Source organism: Amblyomma maculatum, chromosome 6 (assembly GCF_055883805.1).
Source record: "Amblyomma maculatum isolate TAMU_Amacu chromosome 6, ASM5588380v1, whole genome shotgun sequence".
Taxonomy (NCBI): domain Eukaryota; kingdom Metazoa; phylum Arthropoda; class Arachnida; order Ixodida; family Ixodidae; genus Amblyomma; species Amblyomma maculatum.
Genome location: NC_139349.1, coordinates 184,200,518 through 184,218,900, shown reverse-complemented (window position 1 = coordinate 184,218,900; position 18,383 = coordinate 184,200,518). Strand labels below are relative to the sequence as shown.

At 45.0% G+C, this 18,383-nt stretch overlaps 1 protein-coding gene and 1 pseudogene across 3 annotated transcripts; one reads left to right on the top strand and one right to left on the bottom strand.

Moving 5' to 3' along the window:
• The window catches only part of LOC146187541 (uncharacterized), a 202,327-nt pseudogene that overhangs the window by 16,774 nt on the left and 167,170 nt on the right, over positions 1-18,383 (bottom strand).
• LOC146187546 (uncharacterized) lies at positions 3,560-11,790 on the top strand. Of its 3 annotated transcripts, none has more exons than XR_014708270.1 (4): positions 3,560-3,921; positions 6,013-6,215; positions 8,791-8,834; positions 11,139-11,790. XR_014708270.1 is itself a non-coding variant. In XM_084607743.1 (4 exons), the coding sequence occupies exons 1-4, from the start codon at positions 3,790-3,792 to the stop codon at positions 11,149-11,151; spliced, it is 429 nt and encodes a 142-aa protein (XP_084463869.1). In that variant the 5' UTR covers positions 3,560-3,789; the 3' UTR covers positions 11,152-11,790. The 3 variants fall into 3 exon arrangements, 1 of the variants encoding a protein (XP_084463869.1); XM_084607743.1 differs by having other exon boundaries at positions 8,754-8,834; XR_014708269.1 differs by lacking the exon at positions 8,791-8,834.

Below are 18,383 nucleotides of genomic sequence, written 5' to 3'. Positions count from 1 at the left end.
TGCCATCTTATGGCTGGTATTGGTTGTGCCATTCTATAACACGTCCAACACTGGCCCTGAGGATTCCATTGGTAACCAATATTGTTCGTACCTATTTATATTGATAACAACATTGGCCCGTCATATCCGATGCCCTGACAATATCGGTGGTACCATTATACGAGGATGGCAATGACGGGCCTGGATATCCGGCGTATCACCGGTGTTGGCGCTGCCATGAGATAAGGATGGCTATAACGGACAGCATTAGCCATCAGTCCACTGATGTTGGCCAATATTCGACATATGCTGGACAATAATGTGAGCTCTGTTACAATGGCCCGCCAATGTCAGATATACACTGGCATACCTTACATATCAACAGTATTGGCATTGCCATTTCATAAGGATGGCTATATCGAACAGCGTTAGCCATTACTCCACTGACGTTGGCTAATATATGGGATATGCTGGACAATACTGTCAGTTCTGTTACCATGTCCCGCCAAATGCATTAGCACACACTTCAGTCAACATTTTCTTGTCTATTTCACCTACTGGTCACTACTAGATGCAAATTAGCATGTGGTGGAAATATTCCGTGGGAAACCGCATTAGCGTGCTTTTGCGGTTGGCAGGCTCGTTTAATACCTGGAGTCGTTAACTGTGCTGTTATAATGAATGTTTTCAAGTTACCTTTTCAATTTTAAATACTTCGGAAATCTTGTGTCTAAATAGTCTTGTGAAGTTCCGCGGTGCTGGTTTCAGTCGCGTTTGCTTTAATCCCACCTAGCTGTTGTTGATGTTGCTCGGGATTACACCATGTTCTTTTACACTAGATCTTCATTGACTTAAGCTGGCCCTGTAATCGATCCACATGTATACTGTGACGAATTTGGATGAGACCGACAATCGGTCAACGGCGTCAAATATCAATAAGTTCACCCCCGTTTGCTGGTCCGTCAGCGCGGCGGCGGCGATAAATAGCTCCACGCCTACCGGTAGATTAGAAAGAATCAAAACGACATGTCATATATCGTGCGTAGGAAATGGTTGCTATTTTTTGTATTCTCTTCGGCAATGGTCTAGGTTCTTTCATAGCTGCTCCCGTGGCGATTCCTGCAGCTCTGGGTGAAGAGAATTCCAAAAGTTGTAGCAAATTTCTTTGCCCCCGAGTGTATTAGGTTTAACAACAGTGGCTTCAAACAGACGATTACCGCAGGACACGCATGCAGTGCATTGCAAAAAATGAGCGATAAGCATCGGCATATTAAGGCTCGTACGTGACTCAGATCGACTATGGCGAGCGCGCTTCCATTGAAATAAACTTTAAAAATACACTAGTCCGTTTAAGCTATAGGAATACGAAGCATCGCAGCACATACTTTCGCTTAAACGATTTAACAGTGGTGATCTAAATTAAAGCTGGGTTATTGAGCGGTAAATTAAACATCGGTCCGCACATGCATGGACGTTCCCACATATGGCAAATCGTATCGACGCTTCCTGCTTCGTTGTCGCTCTAAGAAGGGAAGTATTAGAAAAAAAATGGAGAGAAAACACTGCAGGTACAATCTAAGTATGAATAATATTAAGGTTATGCTGAAACAAATAACTGGGTTACAGTTTCACTTTTCTTCATCGCACTCGTTCGCACATTTGTTTTTTCTCAAGCGTCCGCCCTTGTTGACGACACACCGCGCACTTCTGTTCCAGTCCACTGATGGCACTCACTCGCGCCGAAATATGAACGCTCTGTTCGCTGCTTGCTAGGTGCATTGAAAACATCACAAACAAAGGAAGAAAAACATGGAGGCACGGCGCCAGCAACAGCGGCGCCGACTTGCCCGAGAGGATGCGCTCTGCAGGTGGGGTTGTCGGGTTACACGCTGCGCGATGCAATCCAAGACGCTGGCCCTGACGCTCCACGTGTGGTTCAAGGTGCACACGGCCTCCGCCCGGGCGGGAATTTACGACGCAATGCGTCAGCCGCTATACTTTAAGGCTCTATTTCTTTCAAATACCTATTTGACATACGTAGAACTAGCGTAACTTACGTCTTAGGCTTTGCGAGAGTAGACCATTCCATACGTGTATAATCAAAAATACGACTGCAATGACCATGGCGCATTAATCACTGATGGAATATCGCACACATACGGTACTGGTAAATGCTCTATGATTATCTTGAAACACTCATTCGGCAAACAAGTACGCCAGTTATTTGCTAAACAAGCCGCGAATATTCAAATCACTGCAGTGGCAAAAATGATCGCAGAGCCAGCTAGAGTCGCCCGCGGCACGGCGACGGGCCGGCTTCCACATTTCACAAGAACTTGAAACGCGAAATATATCCGCGCGGGGCTTTGTCACACTGAATTTTATAGGAAATCAAAATAGCTTCGTGTAGCAGCCAGTATACAAGAACGGCAGCTCAGCAGAACATTTGATTGGACGCCATGCAAGTGTATTGATAGCATAATTTTTGAATTTCTGGATTATTTTTTTTGCACAAGTGCGAAAAAAAAAAAAGTCTGTAACGTTTCTCCGCTTTTATTCACACCCCCAATTTCGCGATTCCGTCGTCGTTCACTGCATTACAATGCTTGCGCTACAAATGGCCAGAAGGAATAACTGTAGAGTTCAAAAACTAAATAAAGCAGTCGTTGTTTTACAATTAAGCTTAATTCAGTATCAAAGCTTATTATTCTCTAACTACCTTCGTGGTGGGACAGTTACAGGCGTGCGCGGGGAAGGGAGTTTTTTTTTTTACAAATATTGTGTATGGAGAGAAGATTACCCATATGCAAACTGACTTGTTCGCATTAGAACGAAAAAAAAAATGTGAAAGAAAAGACTGGAAACACAAATAAAATACGAAAAGGTACAATGGGTATATTAACAACTGGATTACAATGACACATCTTTGTTTCGCACACGCTCGTTCGCACAGTTTTCCACCGCCTGCTCTCCGTGCTGACGCACCGCTCAATCCCCGTCCTCGCGCACTTCGCACTCCTGTCGTTCCCCGGATCGCACTCTCTCACCGCATGCGATGCGAGCAAGGTCCGAGGTTGCATGCGCGCGTCGAAATCCACGCAGGCGCGCCAAAGCGGTGGACGGGTCGACGCACCACTCAGGGTCCAAGGGGCGGACGGCCGCCGCCCAGGGTAAGGAATTGCGCAGTAATAAAAACACGAACGCTAACAGACTGGAGACTTCTTTCAAACATTTCCGGGCTCTGATAACAGGTTGCATAGAGAAATGTGCTTTCACCGCATTTTCTTGGCCAATAAAATATACGCAAGAAACTAAACTGTGAGAAAGAAATAAGCGCCTAATGAATCGGGCCAACAAACGACTAATCTATGAGATAGAATGATGCTGACGGTGAGGATATATGAGAAAAAATGTAAGCATCGTATGCAACTAGCTTATAAAGAGGTGGCAGGTCGTGGTACTGAGATGCTTAGCTCAATAATTTTCAACAAACTTGCTTCAAATCCTCATTTCAGGGTGATTGAAATATTCCACTCGATTGAGCACTATTATATGAAAGAATTTTCGTTGGTATGCTAAAAGTGAGCAAACTATTTGTAGTAGAACACAGCATTCACAAAATACAACTTGAACAGGTTTGGGTGTTAGAAACAAAACAGCTACGCGCCTCTCCAGGGCGACGACGAGCTTCGCTGCTGGCACAGAGCCCTACATAGATGAGCAGCCGCAGAGCGCATTTATGCTGCTGCTGCTGCTGAAAAGGCGATTACTAAAAAGCTCGAAGGATGACGCGACCATCGCTTAGCCGGCATGACGGCGGCAGTTGTATTTTGTTTCAAAGAGGGCGCTCCGTTCATTCGTCCAACGGCCACTCGTTCGCTCGGCTCGACGTTCGGTGGCACCGCGCACGGAAAATGCTTCTTTCTTCAAGAAATATTCCATGTAAGTTTTCAAATTTTTTCATTCAGATTTCATAAAGCGTTTTGTATATTGCAGCAAAACATTAGCCTCTTAGATTGATTATTTTTTAAATTACAAGCGATGTCTTACATTTCATTGTTGCTGCAGGCTGCGTAAGCCATGTGCTAGGGAGATTTGTCTTCTTTTAGTATATTTCTTACGTTATTAACTTTTAAAAAGTGGTTCTCAAGTGTGCGCAACTTGATGCCGATCATTTTGCAGCTTATTTCAAGTTAAACCGTTACTGTTTTGCAGAGTACTGATTTTGTAAAGTAAACAACTGCGTGGCATCGTAGCCCTAAAAGCCAACTTCGGATATCCACGGCGTTACAGTGGCTGGAACGACGTATAGCCGTTGCGTGGCTCGGCCGCTCGGGTTCCCTCGGGTGACCTCGAGCGGAGTCAGCGGAGTCCGGGCAAAAGCATATTTTCTCGTGTCTGGTGCGATAAAACGCTAACCGCATGAGTCGCGCGACAGCACGATGCGCAGTGCGCTGAGGACCGCTAAAGCATTCCGCTCGGCGCTGTCGCCCAGATTCTGGGTTTTTAGAAAATCGCTCATGATGCTGGAACCAGCTCGCGAGGCAGCCAATCGCAAAAGGCTTCGGGGTACTCACCTTAGTTGTTTCTTTTTTTTTTTTTGCATGCAAAGTTTGTTTCACTAGTCCGGTATGAGCGAAAATCCTGCAGACGCTCATTTCGTCTGATCCGTGCATATATGAGCGCATCGAGACGGTTTAGTAAAAGCTTGGTAGGGTAGTATTGCAAAACAAAAAATGCTAGTGTGGCTAGAAATTGCTAATTTTCGAAAGTTGCAGAAAAACGCCACTGCTTTAAATCATGTCTGCATCGCAGTATAGTAGCACGCCGCTGCGCTGGGACCATTTTTTTTTTTGGGGGGGGGGGGGGGGGGGGCTTGACGCTTTTCAAGAAATTTCATTAGTGTTGCTGTTTAGTGCAAGAAACTGGATATAGCGTAACTGTACTCATTTACCAAACGAGGAGGCGGCGCTAACAAAGCAAGACTGAAAACGCGTCTCTGTCGCTGAGGTCCTTCGCTCTGTGCGATGTGTACCAGCAGCAGCGACAGGCGTTGGCGTCGTCGTCGCGCGATGCATCGCCAGGAATTGTCGCCTATTTTTATCTTTCTGTATCGTTGCTTCAGTTGCAATAGATCAGTTGCAAAACCTACACGTCAGCTTCCTGGTGCGGCAGACATTCCTGCACAATGGCGGCATAGACTTTGGGATAATAGTTGGGCACAGTGCTAGCACATCGCCTGACGGGTAGGGTAATTCCCGCACCTCCTGCCCATTCGTCACAGTATTATTCGCATGCGCATTGTCGCCCCACTATTACCCTCTCCGGTTAGTGTCCCTTTTCTAAATTTTCTTCACCCCTAGGGTGACAGTGCGCCCTTCTTTATTCCAGCGTTAAGAATGCCCAAAAACGTTTCTCTGACAATGGCCTGTGCGTGGGGAACTGCATCCAAAGCAGCGTGGACTGTGGTAGATGCATGTACTGCACCAAACTATTATCCCTGAATCAGGTTCTGTCGCCACTGTGCACGAATTCCTGCCCCACAGGGAAGCTGACTTGTAGGTTTTGCAACTGGTCTGTTATAGCATCTCCAGCAGGGCCGGAGCCTTAAGTGTGAGCGCTGGGTGGGCTCAGGCAATTTCAATTCCAGGCCGGGTTCGGGTTTGTAGCATGAGGCCCGGGTCGGGCTCAAAATTTATGCCCGTGCACACCTCTAGTCGCGTCGGTTGTGTAGCACACGTTTGGCGCCCGTGCCTACTTTTAATTTTGTTCTTCGCACCATGACACTTTGCTCCAGCATCAAGACTGCATGAAACATCAGTATGCATTTTCCGGTCGTTATGCTAACTGATCGCCCCACCGCCCTGGCACAGCTATGTTATAGCATGTGTAACATAGAGTTGCAATTAGTCCATTTTTTGAGACAGCTTTCAATTGAAATTATAGATTAACTAAACAGAGAAGAGCCGTGGTATGCTGTTATCATGATTTAGAGGCATCGATTTAATGGAGACTTTCTTTCCTTGCATTTAGGGCTCTTTGCTCTATAACGCCCGCAGGCCAGCTGCTCCACTTGTATCATCGCACTGCTTTTGCACAAGCAATCATCTGCCATCAAAGGGGTGCTGCCTGAATGTGAGGCAGACAACATCGTCAACACTTTGGTGCTGCAAGCCTGTCAACAACTGCGGGAGCCTTGCCATGAAACATGCTGTGTGTAAGGAAACATTGCCTCGGTAGGTATGACACATTGCCTTTGTTTTGCATTATATAAAAGCTTTAAATGCTCTGCTGGCGTTTTGCTATATGATTGCATGCTATATGACTTTTTCTGGCTTTTTAGCTCAAGGCTTACTTGTTCAGAAGTCTTGCCCACCAGTATGCAGAAAATAATATCCTCCATGTCCCTGGCAGTGCTTTAGTAGCTGGTGCTATATTTCATTGCTTTATTTCAACAGTATGTGACTATTTCAAGTTGAGGCATGATTGAGTGAACCTGTGGTGTAATAGCACAATAAGAGACTGAAGAAGTAGTTGTCATTTGCGTAACACGGGAGTGCAGGTGCTTTAAGTGATGGAATATTTAGCATACTTGATTATGCTTGCACTACAAGAATTCGCAGGAAGCCTGTATTGAGGTTGCAGAGAAGAAAGCCATTCAGTATTGCTCAGGTTATTTGCCTTCCACTCTCCATTACTGCTGCCTGCACTGTATGTATTTGTTCATACAGACATGCAGTTACTGACTGCTTGTACATTTCTGGTTGCCTACACTGGCTTTAGCCATGTAGATGTAATATTACTTTGATCTAAACCAGGCTATTTACTTTGCTCAAATTGACAATTTTAAATAATTTTCTCCCCAAGCCATTGAGATTCGCCATTAGCTCCCAACTCGCTTTATTCGCAGCTGCAATGAATTTATTCTGTAACCCTAGAGCAAGACATTTGCAGAAAGGAGATCATCATGCAATACTCGTTCAAATTTTGTAAGTTTTAGAGAACATTGTTTGTTTTTGCATATGCTTCTGTGTTCGGAAAACAGAGCAGACTTGCTTACAGTGCAGGAGGGGTGGGCTGAAAGACAAAAGGAAATTATTAGTGCAGCTGCTCATTCAGGCGTGCATTCCTTGTGCATTTATTGCTCTTATATATGTGCACCTTTGCCTGCATGCTTGCCAGGGCTTTCCCCATAATGGGTGGCAGTGATCTTGCCGCCTACCTCTCAGGGGGGCTGCCCTTTTCTAACTACCTGCTCACAACCAACTCACCTCCTGGGCTTCAAATTTGTCATACTCAAGGACGATTTTCTGTGTTTGATGCTACCAGTGACGCCATTTAAGATACGCAGTGTGCATCATTGGTTCATTAGTTTCATTTCGGGATGTTGTCACCCCTTATATTCCTTACTCATATTTCTTTTTCTACATCCCCTTGCAACTGCCAAACGAAATAAGACGTATAAAACTACCAAACTCCCGCAGTCTCTGAATGCTATGTCAACAACAAAAAACTTTTGCATGTCTTAAATAAAAGTAGAAATGATCCCCCGATGTTCTTTTTTATTGTCATATCTAGTCAGACGGTTTAGTGAACTGCCACATGACCAAGCAAATTGCAACTGTAAGTGCACTGAGGAGTCATGCGTTAGAGCAAGCATATGGATCTTGTGTTGCTTAGCTGCTTAACTCCAAATATCCTCCTTTGTCAGACAAGATATTTTTTTAGAAAACTGGATGAGCCAGGAGAAAGCAGATTGGATTCTTAGCTGCATTGTTACTTGTTACACGTGTGTTCCACCCCTGTATACATGAACTCGGCAGAATTGCGTCGAGTACGTCTGTCGAGTGAAAAATCAGTTGTGGGGTTCATGTATACACAGTCGGGTCGAGTAAAATAGGCGGCGGAGCGGGTCGCGTTAACTCGATTTCAGGGGCTAGGTTAATTCGCTTGACCCGCTTATCTAAAGGCATGTAGACGCAGTCCAGTCAGGGAGTCTAGTTATGCATGTAGACGCTGTCCAGTCAGGGAGTATAGTTATGGGGAATTCTGGGATAGGAAAAGTCTCTGGAGCGGCGACGAGCGTCACTCGAAATGAATGCTTTTTAGCGCTCGTCAACGACAAAAAATAATCGAAGCTCTCGATAGTAAAAGTCAATGGGATCAAATACGAGTAAGAACTTGCACAATAACTTCGAATCTCGATGCTACGCTCTGCTACGATACTTACTCACTAGAAAGCGAGTTCATGTAGACATCAGCCGTGTCGAGAATGATGACCTTGCTTACTCAACGCTGATTCAACCCGTTCTGTCGAGTCAATGTATACAAGGCTATTGTACTTGTAATTTTAGGTGAACTCTCAGTTCGTGTATTGCACATTAAATTTGAGCGATATGTGTGCTTTTTTGCGTCTTTGCTGTTTTGTTCTGCAAACAATACTATTTCTCCAGACACAATCTTATTTTTAATTTGAGTACAAAATATTGTCTATTTTTGAAAAAAAAATAATTTGTGAGGCTGTTAAGGAATTTTGATTTTGAAATATATTCACAAAGTATCAACGTTTTATAGATACTGAAATATAAAATGTGTGCGAAAAAACGTTTCAGCTCAGGATTAAACTGGTTTTTCAAGGAGCTTGTGATAGGGTGGAAGTGAAAAATCACTGTCATGCTAGATGTATCGTTTTTTTATGACCCCAAAGTCACATCATGCATTGTATTTTAAGGTGTGCTTAAGCAATGAAATAATATTTGGCCTCAAATATTCAGGCAGATTACTATTCTCTATACCAACAACTACAATCAGATGCCCGAGCACCACACCTGGTACCTGGACATAAAATCACCCAGGTATGCCTAACTGAATATAATCTTGCACGTGGAAGGTTGCCGATGGTATGGCCATATGATTAGCTGCGATGAGGGAAAATGCGTACCTGGTAGGCTGCTAGCTGATAAGGAAGTACGATATCATTGTACTGAGATCTAGCATAACATTTTCCTGCCTATGCAAAGTAAATTTCTAGTACTTGCTCAATTGCTCATTGCAGGCTGACTGTAATAATTTTAGCTGAACAAGCATGCACTATGATTACTAGAACTTCTTGTTGGGCTTGTTCGTGTTTATTTATTATAAACTGAAGGCGCCAAAACAATGCACGCACACAAAAGAACGGGACAGAGTTCCACTCACAACTGATTTATTGTGCAGAACAAGTACATATATACCTCACTGCCGGCACATGCGCAAGGAACACATTCAGCTACATCACATTCAGCATCTTGTAGTTTAAGATAAGCTATGTTCAAGAATGATTTCTCAGAGAAAGAGGCTATGGTATGAGGCATGGGCTTCTTGAACATATCTTATCTTAAACTGCATGACGCTGAATGGGTTCCTTGTGCATATGCCGGCAGTGAGATATATATGTAATTTATTCTGCACAATAAATCAGTTTTGAATGGCGCTCTGTCCCGTTCTTCTTTTCTTGTTTGTGTGCATGTTGTTCTGGTGTCTTTAATTTATAATGAGCACTGTATGAAAACTATTCCTTGGTACATTACAAGTAAGGCAATTGTTTATAGTAGAATGCAGCTAGCAATAAAGCTGTGAAAACTAAAAAGCTGGAACTTGAAATGGTACTGTTATCTTGATAATATTATATGTGTGCGCAGCCTAGAGAATATCTGCGATGTACACATCTCTCTCAGCTGATTGAAGATAGCTTGATCGGTTCTGTCAGGGCAATTATTTCTTCATTCTGGCCGCAGTAATGTATGCGTGCCTGTAACTGGTGTACTCCAGAAAAATATTCTTTAATATGTTCTTTAATATCCAGTTTTGCATGCTTACTAATCCATATTGTCTATTGCAGGAATGTTTAAGAAGTTTTTAAAAATTGAACGTTCTGGAGCCTGAACCGTCATATTTTCAGGAAATGTAATTCTATATGCACACTAAGCATCCACCTGAAGTTATCAGTTTGCCGGAAGCAGATTTTTTCTTCCAAATATCTTTCTTTTGTATCTGGAATGGATATTATTTTGCATATATGTTTATTATCCCTACGTTATAAGATGCTGCATGCCCTTGTAGGCCCAGAAACCTGTCGCAAAGTGCTCTAAAAGAAGAATGTGTGGCAATAGGCCTTCAATATATACAGTAGAACCCCTTTATAGTAAAGCCACTGAGGCCAGCGAAAATATTTACTATATTATGGTCTTTACTGTATCAGTGGTCTGTGATGACATGGTCCTGAAAGTGCTGTCTAGTAGTTAAATAGGCACTTACTGAAAACGTCTTGTTGCTTAATGAAAAAAAAAAACCCTAAATACCTTCCATCTCGCTTTTATCATCTCTTTGTGTGATTTTTTAATTATAAGATGTCTCTACATCTTGTACCTCTGAAGCATGAAGACGTGATTACGAATGCAACCAAGTTCGATTTCATGTAAAAACTAAAGCCTTGCATGAACATGGTGTCTTTTTGCTCTTTATGTCTTTTGAAAGGCAATAAATGATAAATTCGCATGGCACTCAAGTGCTGTAAGACCTTACTCGCAGCACCTCTACTTTCTGCCACCACTGCCTCATGATTTGTACTGCACATTGCAGTGAATGTTGACCCGTTTCTTTCCCTTCCCTATTTCGTGCTGCACGTTTACTCCTTTACTTTCTGAATGGAACACGCCGCCTGCTTGCTATGTTTGTAGACAGCTTTACTTTTTTCTTCTTCGCGCTACGCGCTTTCCCTCACGGCTCCAAGGCTTCTCTAAAGTAGGCTTCTTCTGACTGCTGCTACGGCTAGTAGTAAAGCCACCTAAACGAACACTCGGGGCTATTGTTCTGTTTTCAAATACAAAAAGTCTTGGCCTCGCGACTCTAAGTAGTGCGCGGGAGTCGTCGCCATGGCCAGATGCACTTTAAGCGTTTTTTCACCAAAAACATCTTCACTATAAATGGGAAAAATGTACAGTTGCCTATGGAAGATGGACTGGGACTTGTTTCACTTTGCTATATCAGGCTTTACTATAGCGGGGTTCTGTATTTTGTACTCAATCGTATACAGCACCCAGACTTCAAATTTGTGTTTGAATAAGTGTTGAGAAGGTGAGTTTAAATCTTATGGTGATATATGCTTGTCTTCTGTGCAGATGTCATTTGTAACACCCACGGGCCAATCTCCTCAACAAACTGTTCCTGAATGGTTGTTTCCTGCGGGGTGCCCAGCTTACTACCTGGGCCATGTGCTTCCCCCGCCCTCTCAACCTCATCACTTGATCCATTGACCCTTCACTGCCAACTATCATGCTCAACACAGTCCACTGCCATTTTCCATCCATGGTGGACACTGCCCTGGAGTGCACCCATGCTCAGCCTCCTATTCCTGCAATGCCTCTTGCACTACAAGGTTATAGTGCATCAACCCTGCTCAACATGTCCAGCCCCTTCCATCATGAGCAATGCACACTGCACCCCATCACCTCTACCTGCACTACCTGGTCATGTGCTGCTTAGTGCCCTTTTTCCAATTACACCTACTAGCATCTCCCATATTAGCCCTGTACCGAATGCCTCCTGCACTGCATTTTGGCCCTCTGATGTCCTTGTGGCATGTACATGTATATGAGCTCTCAATAAAATGTTTTCGGAAAATATTTTGCTTGCCTCATTTAATTGCATGGTTTTTATGGCTCCTTAGGGAGATGACATGCAAGTTGGTATTGGGAAATGACTGCATAAGAAAGCCACAATTGTCAGAGTGACAGTTAAGCAAATGGCAGCAGTAAGGGCAAGGGTGAAATAACTGCATGGCTATAGGTGGCTTAACAGTGGCAGTGCCAGTGCCACGTGTGCCGATGAATACTTGTTGCATGCCAATAAATACCAATATGTGATACTAGCGGCACGGCCGGTTTATTGCCAATGCAAAATGTGCCAATGGATACTAGTGGCATGCCAATACGTGACACAAGGGGCACGGCCAGCTGATAGCCTATGTTGGCAGTGCCAAGACAGGTGCAATGTTGGCATATAAGCCGGACCAATATATAAAAATGTAGTAATTTCTCAAAAAGCCAGTGTTACGCCAATGTTGGTACCAATTTTTGTCGACGTTGGGCCGGGGTTGGTGCGATGTTGGTGTGCTGCCTGGGTATATATATATATATATATGTATATGTATACATCAATATGCAGAAGACTAAGGTAATATTCAACAGCCTCGGGAAGGAACAGCAGCTTACGATTGGTAGCGAAGCACTGGAAGTATTAGGCGAATATGTCTACTTAAGACAGGTAGTAACCGCAGATCCGGATTTCGAAAAGAAATAAAAAGAATAAGATTGTGATGGAGTGCATTTGGCAAGCACTCGAAGATAATGACTAGTAGCTTACTGGTATCGCTCAAGAGAAAAGTATACAACAGTTGCATCTTACCTGTACTCACCTATGGTGCCGAAACGTGGAGGCTAATTAACGGGGTTCTACTTAAGTTGAGGACAACGCAGAAGGGTGTGGAAAGACAAACGGTAGGGGTAACCTTACGAGATAGGTAGAGTGCAGAGTGGGTCAGAGAAATAACTCAAGTTACCGACATTCTAGTAGAAATTAAGAAGAAGAAATGGACATGGGCAGGACATGTAGGGTGAAGAGAGGATAACCGATGGTCGCTGAGGGTAACAAACTGGATTCCAAGGGAAGGAAAGCGCAGCAGGGGGCGGCAGAAAGTTAGGTGGGCGGATGAGGTTAAGAAGTTCGCAGGGGTCAAGTGGATGCCGCTAGCACAGAACCGGGTTTATTGGAGAAATATGGAAGAGGCCTTCACCCTGCAGTGGGTATAGTCAGGCTGATGACGATGATGATGATGGTGATGATAAAGGTAGAAGAATTTCCTAGGGCTAGGCTGGATATGCTTGAACGAAAATAGGCGAGGTGAAGAACAGTATACTTCTCTTGACGTTTCGGCCGGGGACCGACCTTCGTCTGAAGAACCTGATCTGCAGGCAATCTCTTAAGTTAATACGAGCACCAATGACAGTGAAGAAATGAGAAAACAAAAACAGAATGGTATCGGAATCATGCAATAGCAGAGGCGCTAAAGACACGTGCGTACACTTTAAAGGTGCAAAGCAATGCGAAGCGCACACATGCGAAAGTGCTCCGTAAAAAAAAAAAGAAAGAAAAGACACCACGCGAAGCTGTATTCTAGACGATAATGCTTGGACTCAGATATGTACACATTTTCCCATGAAATGAATAAAAACACGCGAAAGGGAAATGATTCACACTGGCACGCTACCAACATACCTACGTCTTGTCTGGTTACGCATAACGCATTCTATTGACGAATTTAAAGATACCAGTATCATCACTGTTATTCTCAAGTTTGTCGGAAAATGGGGCGATTAGGACAGACAAGTTAGCTTACCTACGCTTTGGTTTATAGCGGGCAAAACGGCTTTAAACTTGTGAATTGAATACGATTCTCTGACGTCTCGGTCGTAGAGTGATTGAAACACAGACTCCAAGGTGGTGGCTTTTATTTTGTCAAATGACTGACCCGGAACATTTACATGCTTAGATATGGGCAGGTTAGGTAGACTTACTCTACACAAAAAATTACAGCTAAAATGCGTCCATCGCTAGCTCCACTTATTCCAGTTCCTGGTCGATTTTACTTATTACCTGAAATACATAACGCTAATAACCCAGAGCGACCCATTGTCTCTGGTGTTGGAACGGTTGCTGAAAATATTTCATGTTATGTACATTACCTTATTAACAACATTCCTCCTAAGTCATTTTCTTTCATTAGGGATACCACTCACTGTCTTTCAGACATCAAAGAAATTAATATCCCTCCAGGCGCGCTGCTTTTCACTTTGATTGTGGCTTCACTGTATTCAAATATACCTCAAACAGATGGTGGACAGTCCGTGATAACCGCCTATGATGAAGACTGCCGCCAAAAATTCGCCGATATCTTCACTTTAGGCCCTCTTTTGAAACTTACGCTCGAACTTAACAATTTTGAATTTACGGAACTCACTACGATCAGGTTAGCGGGAGTTCAATGGGCACCAAAATAGGACTTAATTATGCTAATATTTTCATGGGTTTCCTAGAAACTAAATTCCTCGAGAGCCGGCCTCTAAAACCGTTTTTTTTATAGGCGCGTTATTGACGATATTCTTATAATTTGGCACCATTTAGAAACAAAACTTCTTACGTTCATTGCAGAATTAGTTTTTATCCGTCAATCTCATTCTCACACGCGCGCTCAGGCTCAACAATTATTTTTCTTAATGTCACAGTGTCTTTTGATAGTGACAAATTAAGTACCAGCCTTTATCGGAAACTTACGGAGTGCCAACAGTACCTTCACTTTAACAGCAGCCATGTAAAAAACTGTAAAACTAGCATTCCCTACAGTCAGGCTGTTCGCTTTAAATCGGTGTTTTATAAGAACTGCGCAGAACTTCGCAATGTTCTTACGGAACAGAATTACCTGGCAAAGATAATTGACGACGCCGTGAAACGCGCAGATGCATGTGATCGCGAGTCATTGCTGTGCCAAACAAAATAACCTATCTTAAAAAGCCAAACCAACTTAGTCAATATATTCGGCATCTGCCCCTAACGTAACGAGCATTCTAAGAAGATATCATTATATCATGATGCAAAGTGCCATTCCAGTGGAAATCAAGAAGAAGAAATGGGCATGGGCAGGACATGTAGCGCAAAGAAAGGATAACCGATGGTCGCTTTGGGCAACAAACTGGATTCCACGGGAAGGAAAACGTAGCAGGGGGAGGCAGGAAATTAGGTGGGCGAATGAGGTTAAGAAGTTCGCAGGGGTCAAGGGGATGCAGCTCGCACAGGACCGGGTATTTGGAGGAATACGGGAGAATCCTTCGCCCTGCAGTGGGTATAGTCAGGCTGAGGGTGATGATGGAAGTGACCGTTTCAAGGGCATCTTTAAAGAGCCACCACGAGCTGTATTCCGACGTGCACAAAATTTGCGAGATCTTTTAATTTCTTCCAAAGTCACCCGTCCAATGTTTACCGGCTGTAGACCTTGCAAAAAATCTCGCTGTAAATTTTACCTACAGGTGACGACGTCGCAGACAGCTGTTAGCACTGCTTCCAGCTTCAGTGTAAAATTAGAGGTAACTTGACTTGCGACAGTGAAAACGTAATTTATCTACTAGAATGTTCCGTTTGCCAGCTACAATATATAGGTCTTGTGGTAGTTGTGAACATGACATATTCCCTGCATGAACCATGCCGCCATCTGTGCCTGCGACGCTCCGAGGCTTGTGCAGCATGGTAGCATGACCGGGATTCGCGTTCGTTAAAGGGCTCATCCAGTGAAGGCGTGGCTCATTCATTACCAGCGGGTGATCCGTTGCAATAAGTGCGACTCTTCCGCCCAGCTAGCTAATGTACGACAACCACGAGGACACTTTCACCACCTAGAACCGCTTTGTAGAAAAGATAAAAAAGTGATTTGGAGAATCTGACGCGAAGAACCGAGCTCAACAAACGCTCCCTCAAAGAGCTCAGCTTCCTGGGGACACTTGCACCAAGTATATAGAGGAAGTCTTAAAGCTCTGTAAGCTTGTCTCTGCCGCACGACTTAAGGTGCCAAAGTTAGCCATCTGCTTAAAAGATTTGCCGATGATATCTATAATTTTCTTATCGGCAAATCAAGCCTAGGCTCACTGGCTGACGTGATCCAGCATTGCCGCACGTTCGAGACGCTAAAACTGCGTTCTTTGTTTTGCGTTCTTACGTTTGGCTGGCGTGACATCGGTGGCCGCTGTTGACTCCACTCAAGTAACATCGTCTGGCATTCTGGCCTCCAAGATCCGTTAAAATTAATTGTTCACGAAGTGCGTAAGCGCTGCTCCTCTCGCATCCGCTTTCTATCACCGCCTTTAATGCAGCAGACAACGGTAATCAGGCGGACTTGGACGAATAGCTTGGACTACAGCAGCTGCGGCAGAGTCCCACAGCCATCACATAACCGGTCCCACCAGTCCGACATACACAATAATCACAGATTCAAAAGCTGCGTGTCGCGCCTTCGCGAAGAATACATTATCTTTCGAGGCTTCACGCGTGCTCTCACCTATAAACTATGATACCTTTCCCATTGTTAAAATTGTTTGGACTCCTGATCACTCCTCCCTTCCTGGCAACGAGAGTGCGCACGCGCTCGCCCGAGCAGCAACCTTCCGGGCGCTGTCGACGGAAGCGGAGGGGGAAGTAGACACAGAGGACGCCAGCACAGTTCGACAGTCTTACACCCGCATTACACTATAATACCGTACACAAAGAAGAACTCTGCCACCACCGCACCCAACACTCACCAAGGCTGAAGCTGTGGCATGGCGACAACTGCAGACTCACACGTATACAAATTTGTACCACAAACATTTGTTCTTCCCCACCCGCTACACAGATAAATGCCCCACCTGCCAACAACACCGACCTACACTATACCATTCTGTTTGGGCCTGCCCAAAGCCACCCGGCGGCATTCCACCTGTACCTCACCCCACCCTCTCATCTTGGGAAGATGCCTTGTCCCGCACGGAGCTGGCCGAACAACGCCGGCTAATCGAGCGGGCCGAGAGGATTGCCCATGGACTTATGGACTGATTTGTATTTATTCTTTCTGAGACCGTTTTATTCCAACAACCCGCACGACCAGCGACAGCTGTTCTGGCGGGCCTGCAGGATTGAGGCGGCACATGGAGCCCTGGACTGAGGGCTCCACTCGGGAAGAAAAGGAAGTTTATATAATAAATGTTTTTCCTCCGGTGAGACAACAGTCACGCTTTTCCTCGCCGTCGTGCGTGCTATCGCTGCGGCCAACCTGGCCACATCTGACCGCCAGGCATTAACTATCCTGGCTCTTTTCGGCGCTACCCTCCGGAGGCTGGGGGCAAGCACCCTTGCGGGATCTTTCACCGGCATCGAAAGAAGCAAGACACCAGCTTCCCGCACGCGCCGTTCTACGTCACTCCGCTCACTTCCGGCGGAAAACTAGTCCGCCGATGTGGGGGAGGTCGCTGGACGTTCGCTGCTAGAAGAGATACCCCGGACTGTGCTGATGTTAGGGAACAAAGTCAACATTTAGCGGATGGTATACATGTGATGAATTTAGTTGATACTTGGGCCACTATATCCATAAAATTGTATTCAGGCGACGGACCACGGACTGGGCCGCGCACCGGTCACGTGGTGTCGACCGCACACTGTCCGGCTATGTCCGGTCCGCGGCAGCATCTACATGGTGGTCCAAAATAACAGCCGGCAGGCCGGACCACGGGGCGGGTCAAAGTGCATTTCCTGATGCATTCGTAGAACACTGCCTGCCATTTTTAAAGAGTTATTTTACAACGGACGGGCTGGGTGTGCGTTTAGGCAGTATTCAGATGCAGCACCGGCTTTGTCTAAACGTGCATGGTGCACCTAGATCACTAACAACTTACCTACATTTGACAGCGCTCCACTTATTCCATCCAATTCTAGACGCAAAGATGAAGGCGATAAGGAGTACATCAACAAAACCTTCCGGGTTAACCGTGGCTACGCTTAACCAAGGCGCCCGAGCTTAACAACACTTAAGCGAATATACAGCTTTCAACCGTTTCCCCTTGGGCAATCGACATACGGCATTTACAAATATCTGACCTATTATAGCACCGTGTGGCTTCTGAATTGGCTTCCGATGCATTGTCCTACCATCGTGCCGTGGCTGCTCAAGCTGTCACTAGGTGCGGCAGCGACGGCGGGATATCCCTTCGCCAGCATGCGAAATAGTTTCTCTAGTACAGTAAGCCTGGCATATCACAACTGACCGCTTCGTGAGAATCGCTGTTTGCTTGCAGCCGTATAGCAGCGGCCGCCTATGCGGCTCAACCGGTCTTCGTGTTCTCTAGCTTCGCCGCTTGTCGCCGAAGTGAGCATATCTTTCGTTTGTTGTGACGACACCGTAGGCACACCTTTCTTGTTTTAATGGGAAGAACATTTACTATCAGTTCAGTTCAGGCGTTCAGTCGTGTCCGACTCTTCGTGACCCTATGGACCATGTCACGCCACGCTTTCCGGTCTCTCACTATCTTCTTAACATCACATAGCTTCATCTGCAATGCCTCGAGAATGCCATCTAACCATCGCGTTCGCTGCCTACCCCTTCTCCGGCGACCCTCAACCTTTCCCAACATCAAATCTTTCTCCAGCGACTCCTCTCTTCTCATCAGATGACCAAAGTAGCTGAGCTTTAACTTTAGAATTTGACCCTCCAATGAGCAGTCAGGGTTTATGGTCGACAATATCGACTGATTTGATCTTCTGGCAGTCCAAGGAACTCTTAAGAGTCTTCG